We start from the raw sequence: 25,657 nt of genomic DNA, 5'->3' as shown, positions 1-25,657 counted from the left end.
TTTGGATTTAAAGTCAAAATATTCTTTAGAACTCCAAACTGTAAGATGAATGTCAAATAAAAGTGCAGATTTCAGCGAATATTTTACTCATGACTAATATTGATTGTTCTGCACATCAAGAGTGAGAAATCGTCTAAGGCACTTCAACTCCTCCTCGCCAGTTTGATCAGATCCGCCTCCTGTCAGCGCTGCTGCAGCTGCAGATGCCGGCTGCTCTCTCACGGACTGCACGGTTTCTCTACACCCGCGTTTACTGTGACAATGGAAAAGATGACATCGCGCTATAAAGCTTAATCTCACTATCTGATGACACTTCAGGATACACCCCTCTAATCTTGGAGCCAGGGGCAGGCTATGACATTGTCTTGGCAGCTAAAGTGATTGGTGACAGGCTGTGCCTGCCAGCATACTTGCGAGATTATTTCTCTTTTCGGCGCTCTGTGAGCATCACAACATGTATAAGTTATGCATTGTCATCGGAGTCTGCTGTGCGTTTTTTCCACTGGCCTCTGCAGCGCCAAAGACCTGGGGTGAGGATCCCAGGTCAGAGTTTGATAGCACGGCAGAGCAAAATGACAGGCTACAGGAGGAGATAGATGGCCAGGAGAGCATCCTCTCTAAGGTAGGAGGAAATATGCCATTTCTTTGCTACTTATGTTTTATGGACATTTCATCATTTCGTGCGTAAAAATTCAAACGTTTTTGATTGAGCGTGGTGGAAAATACATTCGTCCTCTTCTCTTTGTAGCTGCTGGGTGATTATGACAAAGTGAAAGCCCTCTCGGAAGGCTCTGACTGTCGGTGTAAATGTGTTGTCAGACCCCTGAGCAGAAGCGCCTGCCGGCGGATAGAAGAAGGAAGCGCCACCGCGCATGACTTCTACACTGTGGAGACTATCACATCTGGACCTGAGTGCAAGTGCGCCTGCATCGCTCCTCCGTCAGCAGTCAACCCGTGCGAGGGGGAGTTCAGGCTGAAAAAACTTAGGGAAGCTGGAAAAGAGGATGTCAAGGTGAAGTGTCGTCCTGTCCGTTTTCCACACTATAGAGCCTCCAATACGCTTAAGTCCCCATGCGCCAAAGCCAAAAGGCTAAAGGCTGATGTCTTGCCCGCCTGTTGATTTCTAGAGAGGCCTGGATGACTGGGAGCATGGAATATCACGTTTAATCAAATCCAGGAAAGCATAGCCCCACATTTTATCCAGAACCATAGACTTGGGCTTTGGATAGGGTGTGAATGGGCCTATTTTACGCATGGCATGTCTTGAATTGGTAAACCCTTTTGACGGAATCCACTTGATCATTCTAGCTTTCCACCATCCTTGAGCTGCTGGAGGGCTCCTTCTATGGCATGGATCTACTGAAGCTGCACTCTGTCACTAATAAGCTCCTGCATCGCGTGGAACACATTGAGAAGGTACAGTAGCAGTGTGTCTTTATTGGTGCACATTTGTTGGTATAACCTAAGCACAAACTGCTGGGAGCAGGTGTGTTTGTACTGGTGGCTTCTGGATTCAGTGGGTCCAATAAAACGCTCTTTGAGCCTGTTTTCCGATTTATTAGAGGCTGGAAGGAGGAGTGATCAGGCTTTCCATCACATGTGGAAGTTTATCTGCCTGAGTATTGAACCCTTCTTAAAAATGGCTGACTTATCCGTTATAATGACCCAACGAATACCTTCTTTGGTCTTTTTTTCCCTCACTGGTACATTAGCACATTACTTCAGAATTTAAGAAGCTATTAAAAGATGGAAAACCAAATGTTTCTGAAATGATGTGGAATAGGATTTTAGCATTGGTTTAAATGAAATGGCTTAAAGCTTTACAGAATGAATTCTTTAATGGTGTGTTCAGACAGGACGTGAACAGCAATAAACAATTTGCCTTTCAATGGTGAATTTGTACTTAAATGAATTATAAACATCACAAATCATAAAACTGTCCCACCCAAACAGGTGCAACAAAGCTAACCACAGGGTTACATGCCCAGGCAGAGGAGAATCTAATTATCCCAAAGAAATGAAAACACCTGTGTGAATGGCTGCATTATTAGTCATCAAATTGAAAAAATGTTCTATAATCTTGGTTGGACCAGCTTGCAATGACTTGATTTGAAGACTAAATTAGATTGGAGTTCTTCCAGACCACACTTTTTAGGGTTTTATCTCACTACTATAAACAGCTGCTGGCCGAGACTTGAGCTGCTTCAGTCGAATTGGGTCCAATCAACTGTGACATCCAAATTATATCTGATACTGCTCCCAAATATGTCTGCGTCACACCCTGTGGGGACTGAATCACTGAGTGAACTGGACCTTAAGCACTAACTGAATCAACATTGCATTGACATTACATTGAGCGCAATTCAGAACACTTGATAATTCAGAACACTTGATAATAGCACCACGTGAAACATACTGTGCCTGTATGGCGTTAGAAAGCTGTGGTATTCCAAACCGTCAGGGCAATAGCTGCATTTGAGCTCAACTGACCGTTTTCACAGACTTGTCCTGGCATGGAAAACACAGCTGCAGTTAATAAAATGAATGTGTAAATGAAGCGTGTCCATTATTGATTTTATTAGTCTCAGCTGTGTCCTGGTATGACACGTGAAAAGGTCAGCTGTAGAGAGGCGGAAGAGTAGCGATGTCAGTTGGTGGGTGAAGATGCTGATTGCATTTTAAAGTGCATTCTGGGTAGTGAAAGGGAGATGGAGTTTCCTGAAACTGTTTCAACGTATCCACAGAAGACATTTTTCCACGAGAAGAAAAGCACAGCTGCTTCTCACTGTCACGGCTTACTGGGACACTTGAATAGACTGGAGAGATCTTTAATGTTATTAGTAAAACTTGTGCTTTTCCTGCTACGACAAGTGAAAATCTCTGCTGTGAAAAAGGCCTGTTGAGAACTCAATATACTCTTAGCTTTTTCCTTCTGTTAGTGATTACCACTACTTATGACTGCAGCCTAGTTTCCATAAAACCATGCACAGTACTTCTAGTAAAGGCTTGATTCGTCCATTCTGCATGAAGGTGGTGTCTCAGAACAGCACTGCAGATGAGGTGAAGCCCCAGGAGAGCCCTCCGATCCAGGCTGATGTGACTGAAAGCCCGCCCACCCCTCGCCCCCACCAGTCTCAGGACAAGAAGAGACTCAGTGAGGTCAGTGGGGCTGCAGCATATCGGAACTCAGAGGTAAGTGTGACATTTTAACACTGATATCACAAGGTTGACAGCTGAGGTAACACAGAGGTAAAGAAAGGGGCAAAGCCGTGAATGCCAGTCTCTGGTGTTAGTAGTTCTTTATTTTAATGTCCTATAATACTATGATACTATAGTAATAACTGCATAACTATTGGTACTTAAAGTAATTATATGCCTGTAATTAGTACCATGGCATTATATATACCATAGGCATAGTAATTACTTTGTATTTACTTAGTAATTATTGATGCCATAGGGGGTCATTACCTTTTAATTGACAAGTAATATCAGAATGCTGTAAATATGAAGTATTAACTTGCTATTTATGCTTTAAAAGGTAGTTAACATCTAAAAATGAATGTGTTCTAAAAATGACTGTCACACTACTGTCATTACTTAGCTAATATCACAAATTATACAGTAATTCCTGGTATTTATTCAACAATTATATAACAGCCAATAGAGGAAAGTACATGTCCTGTCTGTGAATAATTAGAGGTCTGTAATAGTACCCCTCACTAGTACATACAAGGTTCTCATGATTTGATGTATGATGTATTCCTGGAATTCACAGATGATAAAAACTCTTATTATTGCATATCAGCTTATAAACACTAGATAATTACCGTGCCCTTTGCTCATGTGAGGTACTTACGTTTGTGAACAAATAATTCCACCAGAATTATCTGGTAGATACTGAGTAAATAGTGTGCTGTAAATGAAAGTGCCAAAATGATTTTTATGTTTCTCACACATTAAATTCCAGCTGTGTGTTATAACTTACTGTGATGTAATTACTGAATGCATTAATAGCAGCTAAAAAGTAAACATGTCATGGTAAGACTTTGTGATTCTATCCATCCATATTCTAACACTGCAAGACAAATCCTGATATACAGTATTATGTACTTGAAGCAGTTGTGAGGGCTGAATTAATTTTATTCAGGAAAAGAACACGTATAAAAGAGGTGATTGAATTCACATGTTCCTTCAAAACAAAAGCAACAATTATGTGTTCTTTCCACAAACTCCTTTTATAAAATCATCGTGTCCATGATAAAGACCAAAAATGTGTAAAAGGTAATTGGAAGGTTTGGCAGACCCAGTGGACAATAGCAGACCTCAGACCGGTGACTGTAGCACTGGGGCTTAATCCATGGCAGTTTTAATGTAAGCCGGAGAGCATGCCCAGCAGTGTTGGGTGGACCTGGGTTTCACATGCAAGTGATTCACCGTTTAATATGTTTCCTAAGAGTACTTGTATGAGGCATAAAACAAGGTTATTAATGAAACCTGAAGCAAAAATGAACTAAATTAATTTTTGGATTGAAAACTTCCTCTTTATTAAAGGATAATTCAGGTTTAATGCGACTTGGGTCACACTTTGTAGCTTTGGTCATCATTTCCATCAGTAATAGTAACAATGTGCTCACTCCTTTAATTGTTGAGAGATGTGGCTCCAGCACAAAAAAAAAATACTTATTTTAAACAAACCCCAGGTAACCCAATCCAGGTATGTGGCAAAAGTCCATTATAAGCATAAGTCAGAGTTTACAGACTCACTTCCTGGTTCAACTTTGACCTACTGTTCTTGCCACAGTTGTGCACACACAGTGAGCGTTGCAATGAGGAATTATTACCTGCATTTTGGGTGCGGTAACATTTGGACTTTCCTCCAAATGAAGGTCTGATTTGTTCACAGTTCATCTGATCGTCTGACTGCTCGTTTCCTGCCTTGTTGTTGTAGTGATGTCATGACTCACGATGTACCCACATGCTCACTAAACAAAGAAAGAAAGTAATATATCCTTGGAAAAAACATGTTACCAGTTAGTGTTCTCTTAAGGTTCCAAAGCTGAAGTTTGTTTGACTTCTGCCAGTGCAATGATTGTATAATTTCCTGTCAGTGCTAACTAACCTTGTAGCTCAAAATATTCTTTGCATGATAGGATGATCTGCATCTGAAACAGCATTCACACTCTCATGTGACACTAATTCTGAAATAAAATCTCTGTCTGAGTGGTCAAAAGCTAGCAAATATTAACTCCACATGTAATCAAACAGATCTACTGTTCTCATCCTACTGCATGGTTTCTGTTTTTCCCTGATAGAAGTTTTGTGTATCCATCTGTCCACTAACAGGAAAAGTATGAGGAGAAGTTTATTGGGGAAAACCCGTCCTTCCTACAGACAGATGGTTCTGCTCAGATCATTGAGATCAAACCTCCGGTGACTCCCAAAAACGCAGCCAACAGGGAGGCTTCTCAGGTGTCGAAGACCGGCTCCAACGGAATGATAATCAGAGGAATGACTTTTTATAAATCCGAGCCGGATCAGATGGTGGCGGATGACGGGGAGCCTGGAGAGAACTGTGAGTGCAAACCCTGAGTCAGCTTTAAGGGTAATATCACGGGATAAAAAACAATTCAATTGGATTGAGAAAAATGTGTGACAAGCACGCAATCATCCAATTCATAGCTAGGCTTAAAGTATATCTTCAACTTTTCCTGACACATCCACACTCTGCTAACCACAAAACAGGATGAGTGGTTTGGATGGATAATCACATCTCATTCCTTAGTCACAAGAGCATCAGTGAGTGCTCTGCCAGCTGCTGGCCACTACAAAGACCTACAGCTACAAATGGTTTGATCCTGTTGCTTCTAATGCTTGTTTGCACTGTAATTCATTAGTTCAGAGACGACTTACTTTCCAGTTTTGATGGTACGGGATTATTGGTGCTCAGATGAACTGACCAAATCCTTTCTTTTCTCTTTTTCAGTTTTTGAGTATCATGGATTGAGTGGTGATGGTCCAGTTAACCCCTTCATCGAGGAGAATCTTCTCCAACACAGAGCCACTCGCCCCAGGCCGAGGACTGGACCACGATGGTTTCAACCAGAAACGACGGGTCCTTTGCACGATACCAAGAAGACAAGCCAATCAACAAAACAGAAAGAAAACGAGCCCACCTCAGAAACTCCTAATGAGTTCATCGGCGGCATTGGAAGCACATCAATGGGCGTGTCTGCAGATGTACAGAGTGACACGTCAGTCACGTTCGGACCAACCACCTCCACACAAAAAAACAGGACCCCAGACGCTGCATCTCTGACTACTCAAAGAGTCACGGCTGGTATCACTAAGTGGCCAATCCCTTTGATAGCTGAACCAGCCGTCTCTGCCAACGAAACAACTGAAACTACAAGGAACACAACCCAACCCTCGGAAAATACAACCACAAAGGAAATCCTATTAGCATTAACGACAAGAAATATTCCAGCCACCACGATGGAAACCTCAACCCTGGAGGCGGCAGACCAAATGCAAACCAATCCTGGCAGTACTGCAGCTCGTTCAAGCACACTTGCACCAAAGCCAGCCACAGAGGTTTCAACTACCAGCCCACCTTCCACTATGACCATCACAACCCATGCTGCCCCACCCTCAGCACCAGGACACCCTGCAGCAGCTTCCACGATGGCTACCTCCACACAGGCTGACTTTTTGGGTTTTAAGCAGGAGGTGTCTGAAAGGTTACCAGCAGCAGAGGAAGAAACCGAATCCACCACCTTGACGTTGCCTCCTAGCACACACAGACTGATCACTTTGTCTCCCCACACTTCTCTGCCTTTCACCACACCTGTGACTACCTCTTCTTCAACCACCACCACCACTGCCACTACCACCACCACTACCACTACCACCACCAGGCAGGCTGCTCAAGTCAAACGGAAATACAAAATCAGCTGGAATGAGGAAGAGGGACAGGATGAACACCCAGAATTAGATGAGCCAATGCAAAGGCAGGAGGAGTCGACTTCAAGAAAACCCGGTAAATTGAGTTTAGATGTTGAGTGAGGGGGACGACCGAAACAAGACTACACGTCTGCAGCCCTGCTAGCGGCTCTATGAGGCTGTACTTACTAGGCACAGTGGTGATTTGAGCTTGATGCTAATATCAGCATGTTAACCGTGCCGATATTACTCAGGTACAATGCTTAGCATGTTCACCATCTTAGTTTAGCATGTTAACATGCTAGCATGCTAATCAGGACTAAACACAAAGCTGAAGGTGATGTATGTTAATTTTGGAGGTATTTGGTCAAAAACCAAAGTATTGGCTAATTTAAAATTTTGACCTGACAATGGGGTTACATGTAAAAAACAAATTTGCCACCATGGATATCTGAACCAAATTTCACAGCAATCCACCCAGCACTTGCAAGACATCCCTACAATGCTCCATGAATGTCTCAATTTTGTAATTCAGTGCTCAGTCCTCTGTGGTAACTTCACCCTTTCCGTGATTTAAGCTGGTTAAAACGTCAAAGTGTCTGATGTAGGTCTTGATGACGTTAAACTGCTTCTAAATCTTCACTCTTGACTCTTTCACAGGGTGTAAAGACACTTTGGCAACAATCTCAGAGCCAGTAACTCACAACACCTACGGCAGGAATGAAGGAGCTTGGATGAAGGATCCAAAGTCTGAGAGCGACAAAATTTATGTCACCAACTTCTACTACGGAAATAACCTCCTGGAGTTCCGCAACATGGAGATTTTCAAAGCAGGTAAGTCTTCAGATCTGTCACTGAATCCCTCTTTGTTGCCCTTGTGCCTTGATGATATCATGCTTCTCTTGATCCTTTCTAGGCCGTTTTACCAACTCTTACAAGCTTCCTTACAACTGGATTGGCACAGGCCATGTGGTCTACGATGGGGCTTTCTACTACAGCCGCGCCTTCTCCCGAGACATCATCAAGTACGACCTGCGTCTGCGTTACGTGGCCGCCTGGACCATGCTGCATGACGCTCTGGTCGAGGAGTCGTCGTCGCCTTGGGAGTGGCACAGCCACTCTGATGTCAACTTCGCCGTGGACGAGAGTGGCCTCTGGATCATTTACCCGGCGCTGGACGACGAGGGCTTCTTACAGGAAGTGGTTGTTCTGAGTCGACTGAACCCCTCAGACCTCAGCATGCAGAGGGAGACCACCTGGAGAACCGGGCTCAAGAGGAACCACTACGGGAACTGCTTCATCGTGTGCGGCGTCCTGTACGCTGTTGACAGCTACAACCAAAGGGACGCCAACCTGGAATACGCCTTCGACACCCACACAAACACTCAGATGATTCCCAGAATGCCATTCACCAACAACTACACCTACACCACGCAGATTGACTACAATCCCAAAGAGGGTGTTTTGTATGCGTGGGACAATGGACACCAGGTCACATACAACATTAAGTTTGCCTATGTAGACCCTTAGTAAGGGTTCGAGGGTAGTTATTTTAAAAAGTTAATTCTGTGGTTTGAATGGATTGTAGATCAGTCCACATGGCCTTCAGTATGGAGACAAATGGGGGCCAAATGTACAAATGTTCTTCAGTATATTGTGATGAAACTGTTTTTTTTTTTTTTTTTTTACATTTTTACCTGAAATAAATGAAACAATGAGCCTGATTCCTCAGTCAACACATCAAGTTGTACTGTATATACTGTAATACTGTAAAAAAAAAAAAAAAAAAAAAGCCCAATGAGATAAATGAATGTAGAAAGAACAAGCTCATGGCTTGGGTAAAATAAAGCTTTAACAATTCACATAAAAGAGCCAGTTCATAAAAGCATACTCTTTGAACAAATCCCCAGCTTATGTGGACAAATAACATTTTTCTGTTTCATAAACGTTATTTTGTATTAAATTTTTCTTTGCATCATATGCCGCAGGTCCTCTAATATCACAGGTATGTTGACCTTTGTCTTGTGAAAGCACTTACTCCCTCCATATCAGACTGTTCTGAGGACACTACAATAAAGTTCGGAGATACAAGCAGAAAATGTCTTCTTTGTTTGGCCAATCGCAGTTAAAATGGCTTTAATTGAGAGCCTCTGAGTGTTAACTGGAAGACTGTAAGGATAGAAGACAACCAGGCAGACGGAAAAAAACAAATACAGCCAGAGAATCATTGTTCAGGCCTGTAATTTACTGTGACTGGATGTAAACAGTGTTGTTGTGAAAGAAAATACCGAGTAACAGTCAATCTGCAAACCTGTTGAACAAAAAATAAAATAGTTCAGCTACAGGATTTTCCCCCAAACAGCCCACACAAAGGATGCACACAAAGGTATAAAGTTAGAGAAAATCCAGTGTTTATTTTGGTTTATGCACATAGTACAATACAAAAAACAAAACCTACAAAGTTTTTAATTGTACTCTTGCTTTGTCTCTACAGTAAGTTCTGTTGGGATGCAGTGAAAACATTGCGGTGAATCAAATATATTCTTGCAACCAAAAGGAGGAAAAAAAATTACACACACACAGATGGCCTGGCTTAAGAAAACACAAGCAAAGGGCATATTTTTTTTTTTCTGAACAATTTTTATGGGCATCTGTTGAGCAAAAAATCTAACCTTCTGTACACTCATGTGGCTAAAAGAAACACACTTTCAAACACAGAAGTATAGTTTGTTGTCTCAACAAACAAAACGTCTGTATAAGAAACTGTTCCAAAGTCTGATTGTGTAATTTCTTATTTAATTTAAACTTTCACCCCCCATTTATAGGTAGCCACAATCAGCTGACAGACATATTAATATAAGGCATTTAAAGCCAGAACTGATCTTCCCAGATTCTGCATTTATAGTGCAATTGCTTTTTTTTACAACAACTTAGTACTAAAAACTATCAGATAATATAACTCCATCACACAGTTCTTTAAAAAAAATTAATTTCCGGTAGGACGCATTTTCAATATAGGCTTAAAGGCACCAAATAAGTGCAAATTAACCCGAGGACTGAGATGTCAGGACTCAAATAGGTTTTTCACCAGTGGTTACATGTCAAACATCTGCATTTTTAGCTCAATGGTCACAGTGGGGATTTCAGATTTGATGAAGATATATTTTTCTGCAATAAATCTCCTACCAGTAAACTGACACTAAATACATCTCCCAGCACTAACATTTATCCCATGTTTCCTTCTAATCCACCAGTTACTATTGTTATACAATATGCAATTTAGTTTTCTGTAATATATTAAAAAATGTTCCCACATAGCACAAGCCATTAGAGAAAATAAAACTCTTAAATCTTGACAGAAGGAAGTTTAGCCAGCAGAAATGAGTGAACTGTAACACACCACAGGGGTTGGCATTACTGTTACATAATAACACAAATAAATACAGACAGTATATGAATGTGTTAATAAGTAGAAGAGGAGCGCAGTGTGAAGACCCCAGAAATTGAGGACTCAAATTCTTCATCAATACAGTGCTAAAAACAGTGCACCTGAAATCCTTAAATTAACTGAAACCGGCCAACAACATAGTGGTTAGCCTGCTAGCCTTCACAGATCACCTGACTTCCTGAGTTTACTGAGTGGCTCCAGTGCCTTATGTAATCAACCTGGCATCTCTCGCTATCTTGCTCAGAAAATCTGCTTTCATAGAGAGGCTGCAGATGAGCAAGAGAGCCGATTACAGCACTCTTCTGTAGCCAGACAAACACAGAATTTGTTGTGTTTCTAAACACTTATATTACAAATGTCTTCTTCTGTCTTTAATTATACAAGTTCCATGTGAGATTAATCCTAGGTGTATAATCATTTCCTGTTTTCTTCTCTGGCTTTGCTGCTTGTCCCGAAATTATCATCTAAAAAAGAGAGATCAGACTCGAGGAGAGCTGCTATGGGGTAAAAGTATTTGTGTTATGATGGGGTGACTCAGGGTTCAATGCTCTGCCCCCCTGCCGCTAAGCAATTACCCTTATGTGGGGCGTCTGGGGTTACAGCAAGTCAATGTTGCCACACAAGGAGCTACAGACTTCCTCCAGATATCAGCGCTAATAAAGAATGTGGCTGACCGGTGCTGACAATTTCAAAGCTAGCTTTGTATTGCGATGACTGGATTTCATTCAAATCTACATCACAATCATGAAGTCAATGGGAGTACACCAGATTTAAATTAAAAAAAAAAAAAAACGTTAACTGAGGTCTGAGATGTTCTGTTTGTGTTCATGGGTTTTCGTTAGAGTTGAAATAATATAGGCGCTGCTCGGATCTTAAGCAGATCCCATTAGCACGCCGACAGGAGGCGCGGCCTGGTTGTCAGTCGGGGAGTGCTGGAAAAATGTGTCTGTGTGGTTGACCCGAAGCAAAGGCGGGATGGTGGAGGACCTGATGTGGAGGATCCTGGTGTCCGTTACTTCACAGTCAATCTGCATCATCACCTCGTACTCGCTGTCCCTTATGATGCTGTCTGTGATGACGGGAAAGGAAGCGGAAGATTATTAGTTCTCAACGCATAGACAAAAAAGCATCAATAAATTCTTGCAGATTTATGTGTGTATGTGCTTTGTAGCCATTGGATTTACATCATGCCAAAAGCTTTCATTCACTCAACACACACATAGTGCTCGCCAAAGTGCATATATCATCGCTATCATTGCAGCAGTTTTTTATGTCATACTTGTTGCAGAAAGAGATAAGAGATGAGATAAGAGAGTATTTTGAAAGTGTAAATTGTATGAGGCAGCTGGGGGCCAGAGAACCACAGCCAGTACAGCGGGTGGAGGCTGGGTTGCAGATGGAGTCCAGAGGTGAGTCACATACTGGATTTCTCCTTCATAGGGATAAACAAAACAGCTCCAAACAAGAGCAGGACATGCAAAATTGAGAAGGACAAAAAAATAAGGGGGAAAAGAGAGAGATCACTGATGATGAGTCAGGATCTTTTAAGGCTTCCTTGAGTTCAGAGAAGAAAAGAAGAATCTCTGGCAAGATTGAGGGACAGAACGTGATTGATGTCGATGAGTCAGGCTATTGTGCTTGAAAAGAAAACCCCAGAGACGGCAACACGCCGCAGCTGGTGTACAGTATGACGATAAACACAAAACTCATTATCAAAGATAAATACATTTTCACAGGGTCATCCTGAGGTTCAGCGTACAAAGTAATTACTCTGGCTTTATCCTGGGAAATTCAAGTTTGGAAAAAGATGCTGGACTTAGGACAACGGTGTGGTTCATGGTCTGTGGTCTCCCACAGCCTAACTTTGCTCAGCCTGGGGGAAGAACATCCTCTCAAGTGGACAGGCTTGTAAAATCCTTCGCTAGAAAAAGCTATTAAAAACATGTTGAGGGATCCCTTGTTATTTACATTAACAGACAAGTTAAAGACTCGTGGCTTCCTTTGTATGTCGGCGAAAGAGTCAAGATGATAACAACGCTCCCCATATGGAGAGCACAAGCACAGCTCGGTCAGTTTTAGTGCACTCGTATATGACCCAGAAATGGAGCTGTAGGCGTCTTTAAAATGCCTGAGAGTGCTGCAAGTGGTTTAAAAGCTGCAGTCTTTTTCCAGACACCTGTGCAAGACATCAGCTTCTTCTGCCTTTCTGCGCAATTTGCATGGACGTACACTTTAGAGGCAGTTGGAGTTCATCAGATTGTACTCAATACAATAGCCCCTTCTGCAGCTAGAAGACTCCAAGGATACTCATATCATTAGACAGAATGCAGAGTATGATTTCATCTGCTGCTGGGCTTCCTCATTTGCACCTGCAGTCAAAGTGGAACTTTTCAACTGACTCCAGTGTTTGAACAGACATAGCTGGAAATCATCCTCTGGGTTAGGATTGTGCTCTTTGTCACGCTATGTCTATCTCAAATTAGGCTTCTGCTTTGAGCAGAGCTGGAAAAAAATTCTCTGCATATATGGCATGATGAGATCACAATTGATTTTCTCCCCCCTCGGTTCAAGGTTCTGTCATCACTCCACAGTCAAGCCTGAGGATTCTGTTCAGTTCAAAGTAAACTGCGCTGACACTACCACCACTTCAGCTAATTTCAATCCAATAATAAACAGACAACCGACAGATAGGCAGCAAAAGTGGAAACGTGTCACATGCATGATCTAAACGCACAACACAGGAGGAGGACGAACAAAATGGAAACCCTGCAAAGTATTCCAAAATTAGGTGGCGGAACAAAGCAAGAAGTCTTTGAATAAAAAGATGCTTAAATAAATGCAATATAAAAGAACTGAGCAGCGATGCAGCAGTAAGCAGCAGTCTGAGGGAGTGAAAGCACCATGTTTGTGGGTGTAAAAGTTAGCTTTAGTTATTTATTTACAACTATTTAATATCTATTTTTGCAATTTTACAGCCAGTTTACCTTGACTTATGCTGCTTTATATTAGAGTCTAGAGTCGTTTTGTTTTTAAATCATGCAAATTCACTGTTTTTATTCGCTCCTATTAGCAAAGTTTCCAGCTGCAGCGAGAAGATGCTTCCAGTGAAAATTTCTAATAACCCGCTGGAGCTAAACAGGCACATATTGCCCTCAGGAGTTGGTAGAGACCAAAACAGAAATAAAAAGGAGAGTGAATAGTGGACTTACATTCCACAGTTGTGTGCAGAAACATGACTTCGACTGAATGTTAATATTGCTGTGTGTCTGCTGGATGTTTACACAGGGAAGGCTTGCTAACACGTTCACCATTTAAGGAATCAGTTAATTTGAGTTTAAGTTGCTACCTCTTTATTCTGAGAGTTTTATCTTCTATACCTCCTTAACGACATTACTTTACCCCATAATTATTATGTTAGGGCCCAATAATTACAAAATAATTACACTGTAATTTGTGGGCCAGAATCTCAATCATTATCCACATTGAAGGATCACACGCAAGTCCCAGCAGTGATTACATCCACAAAATTACCAAAATGTCTAAATTCTATTCAGCCAACTGCTTGAGAAGCCTGAACAGTGAAACAGGAAACACACAGCCAAGGGCCCAACTTCAAACAGCAGCTCTTTGAAGAGGCTGCCAAATCTACCGTCCTGCTCTGCATGGTCCCCTTCCCCCTTTTACTACTGCCATCTGGAGACGTTCCAGAAAGCTTCAGTGGCACAGTGAGCTGGTGTGTGCTGATAAAACCCCTGTGTCTGGCAACGACGCATCTGAGGAAACCTGAGAGTGAATCTCGGGAGGACGGTGGCTGCCAGACTGGCACAAACACTGAGGACATGCTCATGAGGGAAGCTTTTGTTAATATCAGAGAGGAAGCAATTCATCAGCAAGTATAATCACAAGACATGATTTGGGTCAGTAAAAATAAATGTGGGTCTAATAGGACAATATTCAATATTCAGAAAATTCTCCCAATTTGCTCGTCTTTTATGTACATTTTTTATATGGATGATTGGGATGCTCTGCAATACAACGCAAGTCAATGCTGATCAATAATGCAAAGTTACTCAAGAATCTCACAGGCAAAAACAAGAATAAAAGAGTCTGCAGAATTGCGAGCAGCTCTATGAGGCTACAGCAGTGCTAAATGCAAACAAAAGCCTGCTAACATGCTTACAATTATAATGCCAGGATGCTGATGTTTAGCATGTACAGGATATTCCCTACCATATTAACCATCTCGGTTTAGCATGTTAGCATGCTAGCATTGTGAATAAGCACTAAAAACAAAGCACAGCTGAGGCTGATGGCACTGTCATTAGTATTGCAAGCATTTAGAGGAAACGTTAAGGGGAAGACCAAGTTATTACGAGTATTATTTTGCTGGAATCCGTTCAGTTGTTGACACATTTCACTAAAAAGCTAAAATGTTAAGCTATGGTGGTGCTAGCGGGAAAGTCATGGGACCACCAAAGTCATTATGATTCATCCTCTGGGGACCATGGACATCTGTACAAAAATTGTCTGCAATCAATTGAATAGTTGGTGAGATATTTCAGTCGGTTGACCAACGATTGACGCTGCCATCAACATGCAGCTAGCATGGTTAATAACTAGCTTTAGTATAGAGAATTAAGTCAGTTGGAATTTAATTTGGCGAGGATGGCGAGGGTTAAAAATTTGGTTTGGTTAGAGTGCACTCCTTTTAGGGGCACTGGTGGGGATGTTTGTTTAGATTAGAGGAGTAGGAAAATCTGACCCCCCTTCTGTGGTGTGGAGCTCTACCTTGAACCCCCAGTAAAAGCTGCCTGTTAGCTACAGTGCTCATGTACAGTCTCAGAGAAGTAAAAATAGACTGCAGCACGTCCTTCGGTCGATCCACCTGTTGATGATGTCATCTCCAAAACATTCCTCTGGTCCAAACATGTCACTTCCACTTGATTGAACTCCTTTCAAACTCAGAGGATCATTAAATAAACGCACCCTTCAGTCCTTATGAGGAGCCACTGCTCAGCCAGATATGTTTTCAGAGAGAATCAAGAACGTCAAGGTCAAGTATCTTTAAGAGAACCCCTGACCCGTGGACACGTAGCGAGACAGAAACAGGCGTTGGCTTACATCAAAGTCTCGATCTTCGATGTTCAGTTATTGACCAAGACAGACCAAATGCTCACTCCAGATTAACAGAGTCTATCCACCTCCTCCAGATGAAAACCATTTAGTGACTGGAGAAGGAAGGCATTCCTAAAGGAGAGCAGCAGCAACAGGGAGCTGGAAAGAATTATCCTCCGCTGTGGAGCAATCATGCTCCAGAAGAGAGGACAGCGTTTCTGCTTTGCTAAGGGTCTCGCCCAGCTAAATATGTACATTTGCACTCAATCACTTCAAAGTTGCAAACAAAAGGCAACATAAATCTGAAATGCTACTCGAAGGCTGTCATCTGTGGGACACATGGGGCTTTGCATGTTGAAGGAGGGAGGACCACGCGGGTGTTGCGCTACCAGAGAATCACCACCGACCACTTTATATGTCAGCCTCTGTTGGCTTGGTTTTTAACTACAGCCCTCGCTGTCAGGTCAGCGGGGACCTACAAGGAGAAGCCGTTGTGGCATCTGAGACGGAGGCTACTGAACACACATCTTTGCTAACAAAAAACGGGTGTTAGTCTTCTCTCTGAAAGATGCCACACGATCTAGCCCACACATTAAATGCGAACACACTCACGCCTTAAACAAGCAGGAAAAGACTTTTGGTACAAAGCGCAGATGAACACAATTTGCGGTCAACTGCAGGCATCCATGACAGATCATGCAAATCGAAGACCCTTTTCTTGGGGTAAAAAGAATCTTTCCAGACCCGATATCTCTCCCTGAATGCCACCTTTGTTTGCCCATTTCAACAATTAGCTGAAAAGGAGGTCTTGGATTTCACTATTTACTGCTATTTCAATGGGCCATCTGACCGGCATGGACCTTAACATTCCTCCCTGACAAGACCAACCAAGAACAATGTTTACCTTCATCAATCTTCATCTCAAACACTGCCCTTTCAGAAAAAAAAAGTTATTTCCCAATGGCCATGTCTTCCCTGCTGAGTAACAGGCTCATGTTCCACTGACTCACTCTTCTTAGAGCTTGTTGAATCACTAATCAAATAAGTTTCTGGTGGTTTGAGACAAGGATGAGGCAGGGAGATAACAGAAGAAAACACGTTAACAGCCAGCAACAACAAGCTGTCTTCCTAATTGTTCACACCCTACATAAACACAGTCCACCTTGAGTAGGTTTCCTTTTGCTTCACTGTCCTGCAGACTTAGTGAAAATCAAGCCTCTTGATCACTAATTTTGCAATATTTGGACAGGAGACCTCTTTTCACTGAAATCTATGACTTTGACACAGTGTATAGATAACCTGGCAGATCGAAGGACCATGGAGAAAAGCTATGATGAGCACATGGAAATGGAATAAATCTGTAGACTGAAATTACTTCTAAAAAACAATCTGGCAATAAATGTGGCAATCAAAGTCCAATGTTTTTGCCAATAAAGTGCTCAGATACTGAGGCGTATCTCATGTATACCAGTGTTAAAATCTTTTAGATGGGTTTATTTTTGAGGGCAGGTGGTCAAATAAACGGGTGACTGCTTCTTTAATGTGCCGGTGAAAAACCACCACCCTAACTGCAAACCAAAAGCACTCTCATTGCCGCCCATTATGACAAGCTGTGGACGGCAATGGTTTTCTTTAAGAGTAAATTAAGCAGTCTAGATGAGCTATGCAACCGTTCTAGGATCAAAACTTCTGCATGCCCCGATTAATAATTCTACACTAATAACTTCTTAGCTGAACAACCTCACTCACAAATTCACATTTAGCGAGGTGACTGATAACAACCCCTCATGCAGCGTAAAACTACAACAGCATTTACCAGAAAAGCAAAGCAGAAAACCTCAAACACACACGATCACACAAACAGAGAGTAGCTGTAAAACTCTACCTTGCCTGCAGGTGGCAGACATGTCAGGATTGCACACGCTATTACTTTCTTTGCCTGCAGGTGGCACAGTTTAGACTGAAACCACAGGTCTGGCTGATCCTGGATTGGATGTTTTATTGGATTTGTTATTACAAATAACATCTCTTGTCCTTGTTAAAAAAAAATTATACTGTATAGATGATAGATTTATAGCCAACAACTCAGGCAACGTAGGTACTTAAGATGTGGTCACACTATGTTTTTAGGTTTGCATAAAGGCTTTCTTGAAATCATTTTTATTTCATACCTTAAATTCATTCTTTTTGAATATTGTAATAACAAATATTTTTGATCTATTCTTAGTACAGCTAAGAAAACACACAATTCTCTGCCCAGGCCTCAACTTCATTATTTTCAGTACAAAATCTTAAAAAAATATATATAGCCAAAACAAATGACCACATTGAAAAAGCTATTTTTCTTTTTGAACGGTTGTGTCTGTGTGTGGTTCGGTCAGTGGCTGTGCAGACACTTAACAACATTGCTAAATGCAACAGAAAGTATAATCAGAGGCTGTAGGACATGGCAGAAACCACAAAGGGCTCAGAGGGAGGGAGAGAGCAAAAACAGCCTACTAACAAGACGCCAGATGTCAAAGAAACTTTTTGGCAAAGGAAATCTATTAAAAAGAAACGTTGATTTAACTTAAACAGGCAACACACACACTTGATCCAAGGAGGTAGATTTTTGGATGAGGATAAGTATCACCTTAATAGGCGTAAAAAGCAAAAGTGCTCTATTTTGGTCCTAGATGTTTTTCTAGTGTCTTAGGTCACAAGTAATGCATTCTTGTGGGGAGACGTGTTTCTGAATCTGCACCCAGCTTGCCTCTCATCTGTTACATTGTGTTGAGTGACCAAACTCCCCAACTGTTGTGTCTGTGCTGCAGTGCATACCATTTATGTTCATGGCTGGCAACACCACAGACATCTTGGGTCGACGTCCTTTGTTGTGGTTGGTGGCAGGAAGTAGAAGATGATCCTGAGAACAAAGAAGAGAAGGTCATCAAAAAGAAAATGCAATTCATTTGGAGGCAAACACGATGGTTGGATGCAGTTGTTGATCAAGAATTGGAGCAGAGTTTATAACTCTGAGGAGAGGACCTAGTGAGGGACTTGCATTTACTACTTGAAGTTCTCAATGATGCAATAGTTATCTGGGTAATCTGGCTAAACGGTCCTAGAATGAGGCAATCATTACCAACAGGGCTTTGATAGCCAAATTCTTCAAATTCAGCACTTTTTTCATGCTTTGCCCCATCATCTAAACAGTTAAAATCCTAAAACCACCCTAATTTCAATACTGCCAGCGTGGGCCCTTGAAGCACTAATTGCACTTGTTAATCTTCAGTTTCTAGAGCTATTAAAATAGCTTTTGTGCAACTCATTAGATAATGAGAGGGAAGGTTTTAATCTGAGCACATCCTCTCAGGAGTTGTGGTGGAGAGGAATGCTAATCGCGCACACACACACACACACACACACACACACACACACACACACACACACGCACACACACGCACACATGCACACACATGCACACACATGCACACACGCGCACACACGCTCACACACGCTCACACACAGCAGTGTTCAGCTGTAGCTCCACCACCAGCTTCAAAAGCTTTGGCTTAAATCATTTAACTGAAATAATATGAAGACTGGTGAAAGAAACTCTACATGACCTGACAACTATGAAACACATTTATTGGGCATTTTAGAGAGTCAACATGCCAGACGAGCAAAACTAGTAAACCAAAGCATCTCAACAAGCCCATAACACAACCAATGAATGAAACCTGCACGAGGCAATTTCTGCTAGAATTAACAGAGAAAATTCAAGACACTTCAGAAAATGACTTAATTGAATTTAACAATGAGATGGAGATCAGAGGATATCGTTTACTCTGAAGTTACCAGACCACAATATTTAAAAACTGAAGAACCAGTGACAAAGGAGCTCCTGCTATGAGCACAATTAAAGCAACACTCCACAAATTTAGTAAGATAAGACTCTATTAATCCCCAGGCGGGGAAATTCAGTATTGTGCTTCCATAAAGCTATGGGACTCGCAGGGCACATTGAAAAACAGAAAGGCCAAAATTGATGCAGAAGAGGCTGTGATATCCTGATATTTAGTTCATAGTATGGGTCAATCAAGAAATGCTGGATCTTACATTTCCCATAATGCAATAATAATGAAATACCCTTGTCTTTCAAACTCCAAGCCTTCCAACATCATGTGTAAAGTCAGTGGGGTTCCCCAAGTCCCAAGTGACTCTGCAGGGAAATCACCAATGATTTGGCCCCCAGCAGCTGCAAGACTGGAGCTGTTTGTGGCTTTCCAACCACCAAGACACCAACTGAAAACTAGTTAAGTCCATCGCGTTTGGCTTGAAGAACACAGCCTGGGTGAAATGAAAAATGAGGGGTGTTAAGGTGATGACAGGCGGGAGTACAGTCTGCGGTTAGGAAAGGGATTCCAGAGAGACTATAGGAAGGAGCATTGTAGAGGACTTGTGAGATACGAGGAGACTGAACATATGTGGGATATTTGCATGTAGTTGTAGTAAATAAGAGAGTGTTACTCATAATTCCTTGTAAATTTAATTAAAATTACACTCAAATGTTCATATACAGTAAGCTTGTGTACTTTCACTAATAGTGTTCCAGACAAGCTGTGGAGAATCCAGGACAAGCTGTGAGCCACCAAAGGGAGTATTAAATGCAAAAAGTGAATGAGAGGGTGCCTTGACTGTTTGGAGGGTGGCAGGAAAACACCGATCACATTACTGCTCATCATCAGGGGACCGGCGAGCTTGTCAAGCTGGCAAACACTCACAGCTGCAGCTGCCATGACAACAGGTGAAATTTCCTCGAACCTTACTGGATCTGGTCCACAGTGAAAGCAGCCAGTGTTTCCACCACCTCACCTCAGTGCACACTTACATAAAGCCACAGGTGCTACAACAACGCGTGAAGTGAAGCAAGACCGCAAAATGACGGGAGCGTAAGAGCAGTTCCATATTTTGCTCTTGTTATGTTTTCCATCGCCTCATTTCACACTTAAACAAAGCCACAGGCAGTAATGTATCTTCTGAGGGCTTTAACCATGGCCATCTCTGCGCAGGCTACATACTGTAAAGAGTGACCTCAAACGCTGGCGAGGGCAAAAACACACCATGATGAAAAGCTGTTGCCTTGAGGGACAAAAGTCAAAATTGGTCGAGTGTGGCTTTAAAATCTAAACAAATTCAAAATGTAATCCAGAGCTTTGGCAGCCTTGTAATAAGATTATACTGACTGGAACAGAAACACAAAAGCACACCCGCCTTTGCTGACATACAGACCCTGAAACCCAGGAAACAAAATACAAGCAAATAAACTGAGAAAAGCTGACAAACGTCTGCTAGAATTTAAAAGGCCACACTGAGGAACAGTATTTAGTGCTTCTTAAAAGGCTTTTGTCATTCTCTGCTGTGAATCTTTGATTACTCTAACATTTCCTGCTGATTAAAACCCACTTCAGCATTTCATTAAAAAAATGGAGGCAGGACTTGTGATGTTTTCCTTTTGTTTGAAATGAGTAAAATGAAAGAGAGGGAATTTGAGAAAGTCAGAAAGATTAATACATTAATTTGTATTAATTAGCAGCTATTTTGATAACTGATTAATATCTTATGTCATTTTTTTTTCAAGCAATGCCAAACATTCTTCGGTTCTGTGCTTCTGTTTCTTTGTCTTGTCTTTGTAAACTGTAAACTGAATATTTGGGTTTTTTTGGGACTGCAAATCAGATAAAACAAGCAATTAGAAGACATCGCCTCAGACTTTAAGATATAAAGATGGGAATTTTTCACTATTTTCTGATATTCACAGAAACAAACATTTAATTGACAAAATAATCATCAGCATCTTCATATCAAAAGAAACAAGGGAAACCTATTTTCCCTCAGTTAAACAAGTTGAGTACACAAAAAATATAATCTAATTTTAAGTTCTGGTATATTTATGCTCCCTCTGTCAAGTAAAGCGCATTTTTCAACATGTTATGTAAGAATTGTATTTTGCAGCAGCCTCACTGCTCACTCATGCAACACAAAGCTGCCAGAAACTGAAGGACGGCTACTTGACCTGTGGAGGACCTCAACTCCGATACGCCATTGTTGCCATTGTCCCTGCTGTCACCATGCCAACTCGGAGCCAAACCTTTGTGACTTGCTCAGTGACAAGAGGTCTTGATCTTTGACCACATGCTTCAAAACTCCCGCCCCACTGAGTAATCCTGAGGATTTAAGGGCTTAACATCACCGAGGGGAATCCAGAGGTGACAAGTGTCATATGAGCTTGGCCCAGCTTGTTGCAACAGCGACCAAATGTCTGTGTTACTTGGCACAGAAACTTCCTATAAATAAGAAACAGAAAATATAATGGGCAGAAAGGGTAGAGAGGTAAGTTCTCCCCCGCAGTGTATTTGTTTTCTTCTTCTTTTTTTTGGTTAGCACTTGAGAATGAGAGAGTGTCTTGTTTCCTACACAGTGCATTGAGTGCAATGTTTAAACCAGAGTCAGACTCCTTGTATGTGCACAAATACTTGCCCGATAAAGCCGATTCTGATTCTGATAAAAGATTGGGGGCTCTATAATTATCAGTATATAATATATATATAAATATATATATTTGAAAGGAAGGGAGAGCACTCAAAGAAACAAAGCCAAGCTAATCAAAGGACCCTCTCTGAATATGATGTCCAAGATTAATCACATCAAGAGGGAAAATTAAAACCAGGTTCAGAATCTGAAATGTGGAAAAATGGTCAGATGAATAAAGACCACATAGATTAACAGTGACATATGGTCATGCCTGAAAATCTAAACCATGGTCTTGATGATTGCAAATGGACCAGGGAAACTGGACTGGAAAGGGGTAGTTACACCCTTGGGTGTGTGTATTTCACCCCTCCCTCACACCCCACTCTTCTCTCAAATCAAACCTCTCTGTTGAGCAACAGACTTATGACATATAATTTATGATTCATATGTTACTCCTTCTCTGATTCATTTCTTGCTTTTTTTAAGGCCAGTTTGGGAGCAGGAAATCTCACGACTGTCACAAATGTGAGTGAAAACTTCCATTGAAATCTCTTCTAATTTCATTTTATGTGATCAGTTAGTTTATGTGAGCCAGCTCCCGTTTCTCCTCTCAAATCAGTGCAAAGGACCAGAAACTTACCCTGCGGAATGACACTACGTAGAAAGTGTCGCCACGACGATTGATCTCGTCAAAGAAGTCACTGTAGGTGTGATGAGGTGCGTAGTATACCTGCAGCTCACTGCCAGGATTCCTGTTGATAGAGAGTGACAGGGTGGTTTAACAAGTGGGATTCAATCAACTGAGTTTCAAAACTGAAGTGTCTACCACTGATCGAGCGCTGATCATCAATGTTTTTCATTTAATTTAATTTTAATCAATTCTTTTAATTTAATGATAACCACTTTGGGCTCTTGGAAATTGTAATGCTTATTTTTTATAATATATTTTTCTTTCTTATTTTCATTCTGGCCCACCGGTGGCCCTGCAGCAGTTAACTGCTGAAAATGATTTTTCCTCTTTTGTCCTGCAGATTTGGACATTTCATGCCCTTCATAGACTTACGACAGGGGGGAAAAAAAACTGTAGGTGGCCAAAAAACTATTCACTCCATCTGTCTCATCTGAACTACACGGGGCAGTCCAGCAGAAAAGGCTCTTATTGACCGCCAAACCTCCGCAGCACTGTAACAAGGTTCATGCTTTTAAAATCACTGCATCATAAATCGGCCAGACTGTAAAATCTGAAAACGGGGCAAACGCCCGAGATGTGGAAATAGAAAGAGAAATGTTAATTCCCTTTACAGTTCCATTTAAAGACCCACTTTGGACAAATACAACTTTAAAACAATGAAACATACAAGTTTGTTATGTCTACAGTTGCTTTACATAATGTATTTGTGTGGATCTTGCTGACAATAAACACTCGGGCCCGCATCTCTAAACAGATTACAGCTCACTGATTTGGTTTACGACAAAGTTTAGGTTTGCCACACAGGCAGTTGTACAAAAGTACCGTGTATTTGTTCTGCAGAGCGTTCGGCCCTCTAGCTGTCGATAACTGCTCAGTGCAGCTTTAAAATCGAACCAGATACCCAAATACCCTGCGACAGGCCTTTTACTCACTTCTCCTCAGCAGTGTCTGTGTATTGGACGGTCACAATCTGGGCACTCTCAGCCTCTTTATTCTCCGCTTTCTGCTTGGGAAAAAAACAACAGAGAATTAGCTTTGATCTCTTTTTTTTTCACTTCAACTAACCATTAGAGAGGACAGGATAAACTCTTGGCAAAGCCGTCTCACACATAAACACAGACTCCATTCAAAATATTATAATCGACCATTATTTCAGAACATCCAGAAAGCGCACACATTCGGGTCCCAAAGTTTACAACGATCAGCACTGTAAAGCTTCACGTGTTAGAAATACTGGAGGACTTGTGTGTGTCTGCAGGGCTAAAACAGCTCAATACAGGTGAGAACTAAACATATCTACATTTTCATTTATAGTAAAATGAAGAATTGGCACATATGAACCAGGCAGCTCCTTGTGGATTAGATTTACTGTGACAGATCTTGAAAAAATGATGGAAAAAAGGAGCAGGGGGCACTAATCCTACAGCTCCCCTCTAAGTGTTGTGTTTACTTTCTCAGGGCTGCCGGATTAAACTCAGCCCAATAAAGAGAAATGAGAGGCAGAAAAAGGGGGAAGGTGTGAGGGGAGGTGAAACAGTGGTGAAAGAGAGGCTTCGGTTTGCCAAGAAAAACCCTTTAAACTGTGAGCAATGGCCTAAAATATAAGTGAAGTTTAGTTTGTAAGCTTTCCTGCAAACACTGAAGATGATGTAAATTTTTGCACGGCCCATCAGATGTGTTTTCCCATTTTCCCAAACATGCCGCTGTGACTTACCAGAATGGTCCTGGTGGGTTTGTGATTGCTGTTACTTGTGCGCCTGGATTTGATCTGCTGCACTTCATGACGGTGGACCCAACCCCTCAGCTCATGGGCCAACCTGTCAATCAACGCATATTAGACTATTCGCTAGGCTCTGAGAGATGTTGTGCTCTTAGAAAGGAGAAAAGCAGGCGACACATTGAAAGGTCATGACTTACTCAAAGCACTTGGTCCTGTTTACAGGAGGCTGGCAGGGAGGAGGGGGCCTGAGGAAGATGGGATCCTTCATCACCATCAGGGCCTTATCCTCAGAGCTACAGCACAGAAGAAAAAGCAGACACGGGGTGTTCAACAGGAGAAGGCTGTTCAGATACTCTCAAATCCATGTAAGAATTTAATAATAAAAATTTGGTTAAAAATAATTTCCACATGTTGGGAATATGCTTTAAATGCAAACTGTGAGCCAACGTGGCTGCTTGCCCCCTGACGGAGGCAAAACACCCAGAGTGGATTGAGTGAAGCAAAATGGCACCAAATAAAGAAACCAGCATGGCTTCAATGTGGGGACAGTTATATCCCTGTTGAATCTCACTGGTTACTAATGAGCTGATGAGCTGACTCAAAATCGTTGATACTTGACTTGTGCAGATGTGGCAGAGCTTCAGTTGCTGAATGTTGAAGCAAAGAGAGCAGAGTTTCTGAAGCGATACGTCCACATGCTGCTTCCAAATCCTGCAGAGTGATCAAACATGCTGCACAGAACTGAGCATTACCACCCTGTAGGCCAAAGCCTGTCTGATTATGAACAGACGGAAACAACAGCCCAAACAGTGTGGGCTGTTACCTCAAGGCACGCTTACATACATTATGGATTAGCAGCACAATGCGGTGCATGACTTGACTTTCCTCCTCAGATGTTACTTTGACTTTACTGACTGTTAGACCTCACTGAATGACTGATTATGCTGCTTGAGGTGATGATGTAGACTGTCCACAGGCGCCCACCTGCAGGGGGCTTTTTCCCAAAACGTCTGCCACCGACGTAATACTTGCCCCGGGCCTCTGCGATCAGAGCTGTCACGTCCACTACGCAGTCTCTAAATGCTCTGGAAATGGGTCGGCGAGACAATATGTCAGACTGCAGAGGCCTGATCATAACTCTAACCGAGGGGCCCGCATTAACCTTCCTGCACGCACACACACCTTCCTGTTCAGTGGGACCCCAAGATTAGGTTGCATATCTCCCCAG

The 25,657-nt window shown here is 41.9% G+C and overlaps 2 protein-coding genes across 4 annotated transcripts in view; one reads left to right on the top strand and one right to left on the bottom strand.

Annotated features, from left to right (window-relative positions):
• Positions 1 to 244: 244 nt before the first annotated feature.
• On the top strand, positions 245 to 9,018 carry olfml2ba (olfactomedin-like 2Ba). 2 transcript variants are annotated; one of them, XM_041934723.1, is made up of 8 exons: positions 245 to 622; positions 749 to 1,012; positions 1,309 to 1,416; positions 3,031 to 3,192; positions 5,344 to 5,572; positions 5,984 to 7,036; positions 7,600 to 7,773; positions 7,856 to 9,018. In XM_041934723.1, the coding sequence occupies exons 1-8, from the start codon at positions 455 to 457 to the stop codon at positions 8,467 to 8,469; spliced, it is 2,772 nt and encodes a 923-aa protein (XP_041790657.1). In that variant the 5' UTR covers positions 245 to 454; the 3' UTR covers positions 8,470 to 9,018. The 2 variants fall into 2 exon arrangements, with proteins under 2 accessions (XP_041790657.1, XP_041790658.1); XM_041934724.1 differs by having other exon boundaries at positions 481 to 622; positions 820 to 1,012.
• A 310-nt stretch (positions 9,019 to 9,328) lies between these two features.
• atf6 (activating transcription factor 6) overlaps positions 9,329 to 25,657 on the bottom strand; it is a 30,544-nt gene continuing 14,215 nt past the window's right edge. The window contains exons 11-16 of one of the 2 annotated variants that reach the window (XM_041935692.1): positions 24,627 to 24,722; positions 24,424 to 24,526; positions 23,642 to 23,715; positions 22,659 to 22,770; positions 18,323 to 18,407; positions 9,329 to 11,456 (exon numbers count right to left, since the gene is read on the bottom strand). In XM_041935692.1, the coding sequence (XP_041791626.1) occupies positions 11,260 to 11,456; positions 18,323 to 18,407; positions 22,659 to 22,770; positions 23,642 to 23,715; positions 24,424 to 24,526; positions 24,627 to 24,722 (667 nt within the window). In that variant the 3' untranslated portion in view covers positions 9,329 to 11,259. The remainder of the gene's footprint in view (positions 11,457 to 18,322; positions 18,408 to 22,658; positions 22,771 to 23,641; positions 23,716 to 24,423; positions 24,527 to 24,626; positions 24,723 to 25,657) is intronic. The other variant, XM_041935693.1, reaches the window with a different exon arrangement.

The sequence above is a fragment of the Chelmon rostratus genome, chromosome 4 (genome assembly GCF_017976325.1).
Source record: "Chelmon rostratus isolate fCheRos1 chromosome 4, fCheRos1.pri, whole genome shotgun sequence".
Taxonomy (NCBI): Eukaryota; Metazoa; Chordata; class Actinopteri; order Chaetodontiformes; family Chaetodontidae; genus Chelmon; species Chelmon rostratus.
Note: the sequence above shows the minus strand (reverse complement) of the source record. Positions and strands in the feature narration are given on the sequence as shown.

Coding starts and splice junctions, on each gene's coding strand:
- olfml2ba (XM_041934723.1), top strand. CDS start 455: ATGTATAAGTTATGCATTGTCATCGGAGTCTGCTGTGCGTTTTTTCCA. Junction 623..748: donor AGGAGAGCATCCTCTCTAAG/GTAGGAGGAAAT, acceptor TTCTCTTTGTAG/CTGCTGGGTGATTATGACAA. Junction 1,013..1,308: donor CTGGAAAAGAGGATGTCAAG/GTGAAGTGTCGT, acceptor TGATCATTCTAG/CTTTCCACCATCCTTGAGCT.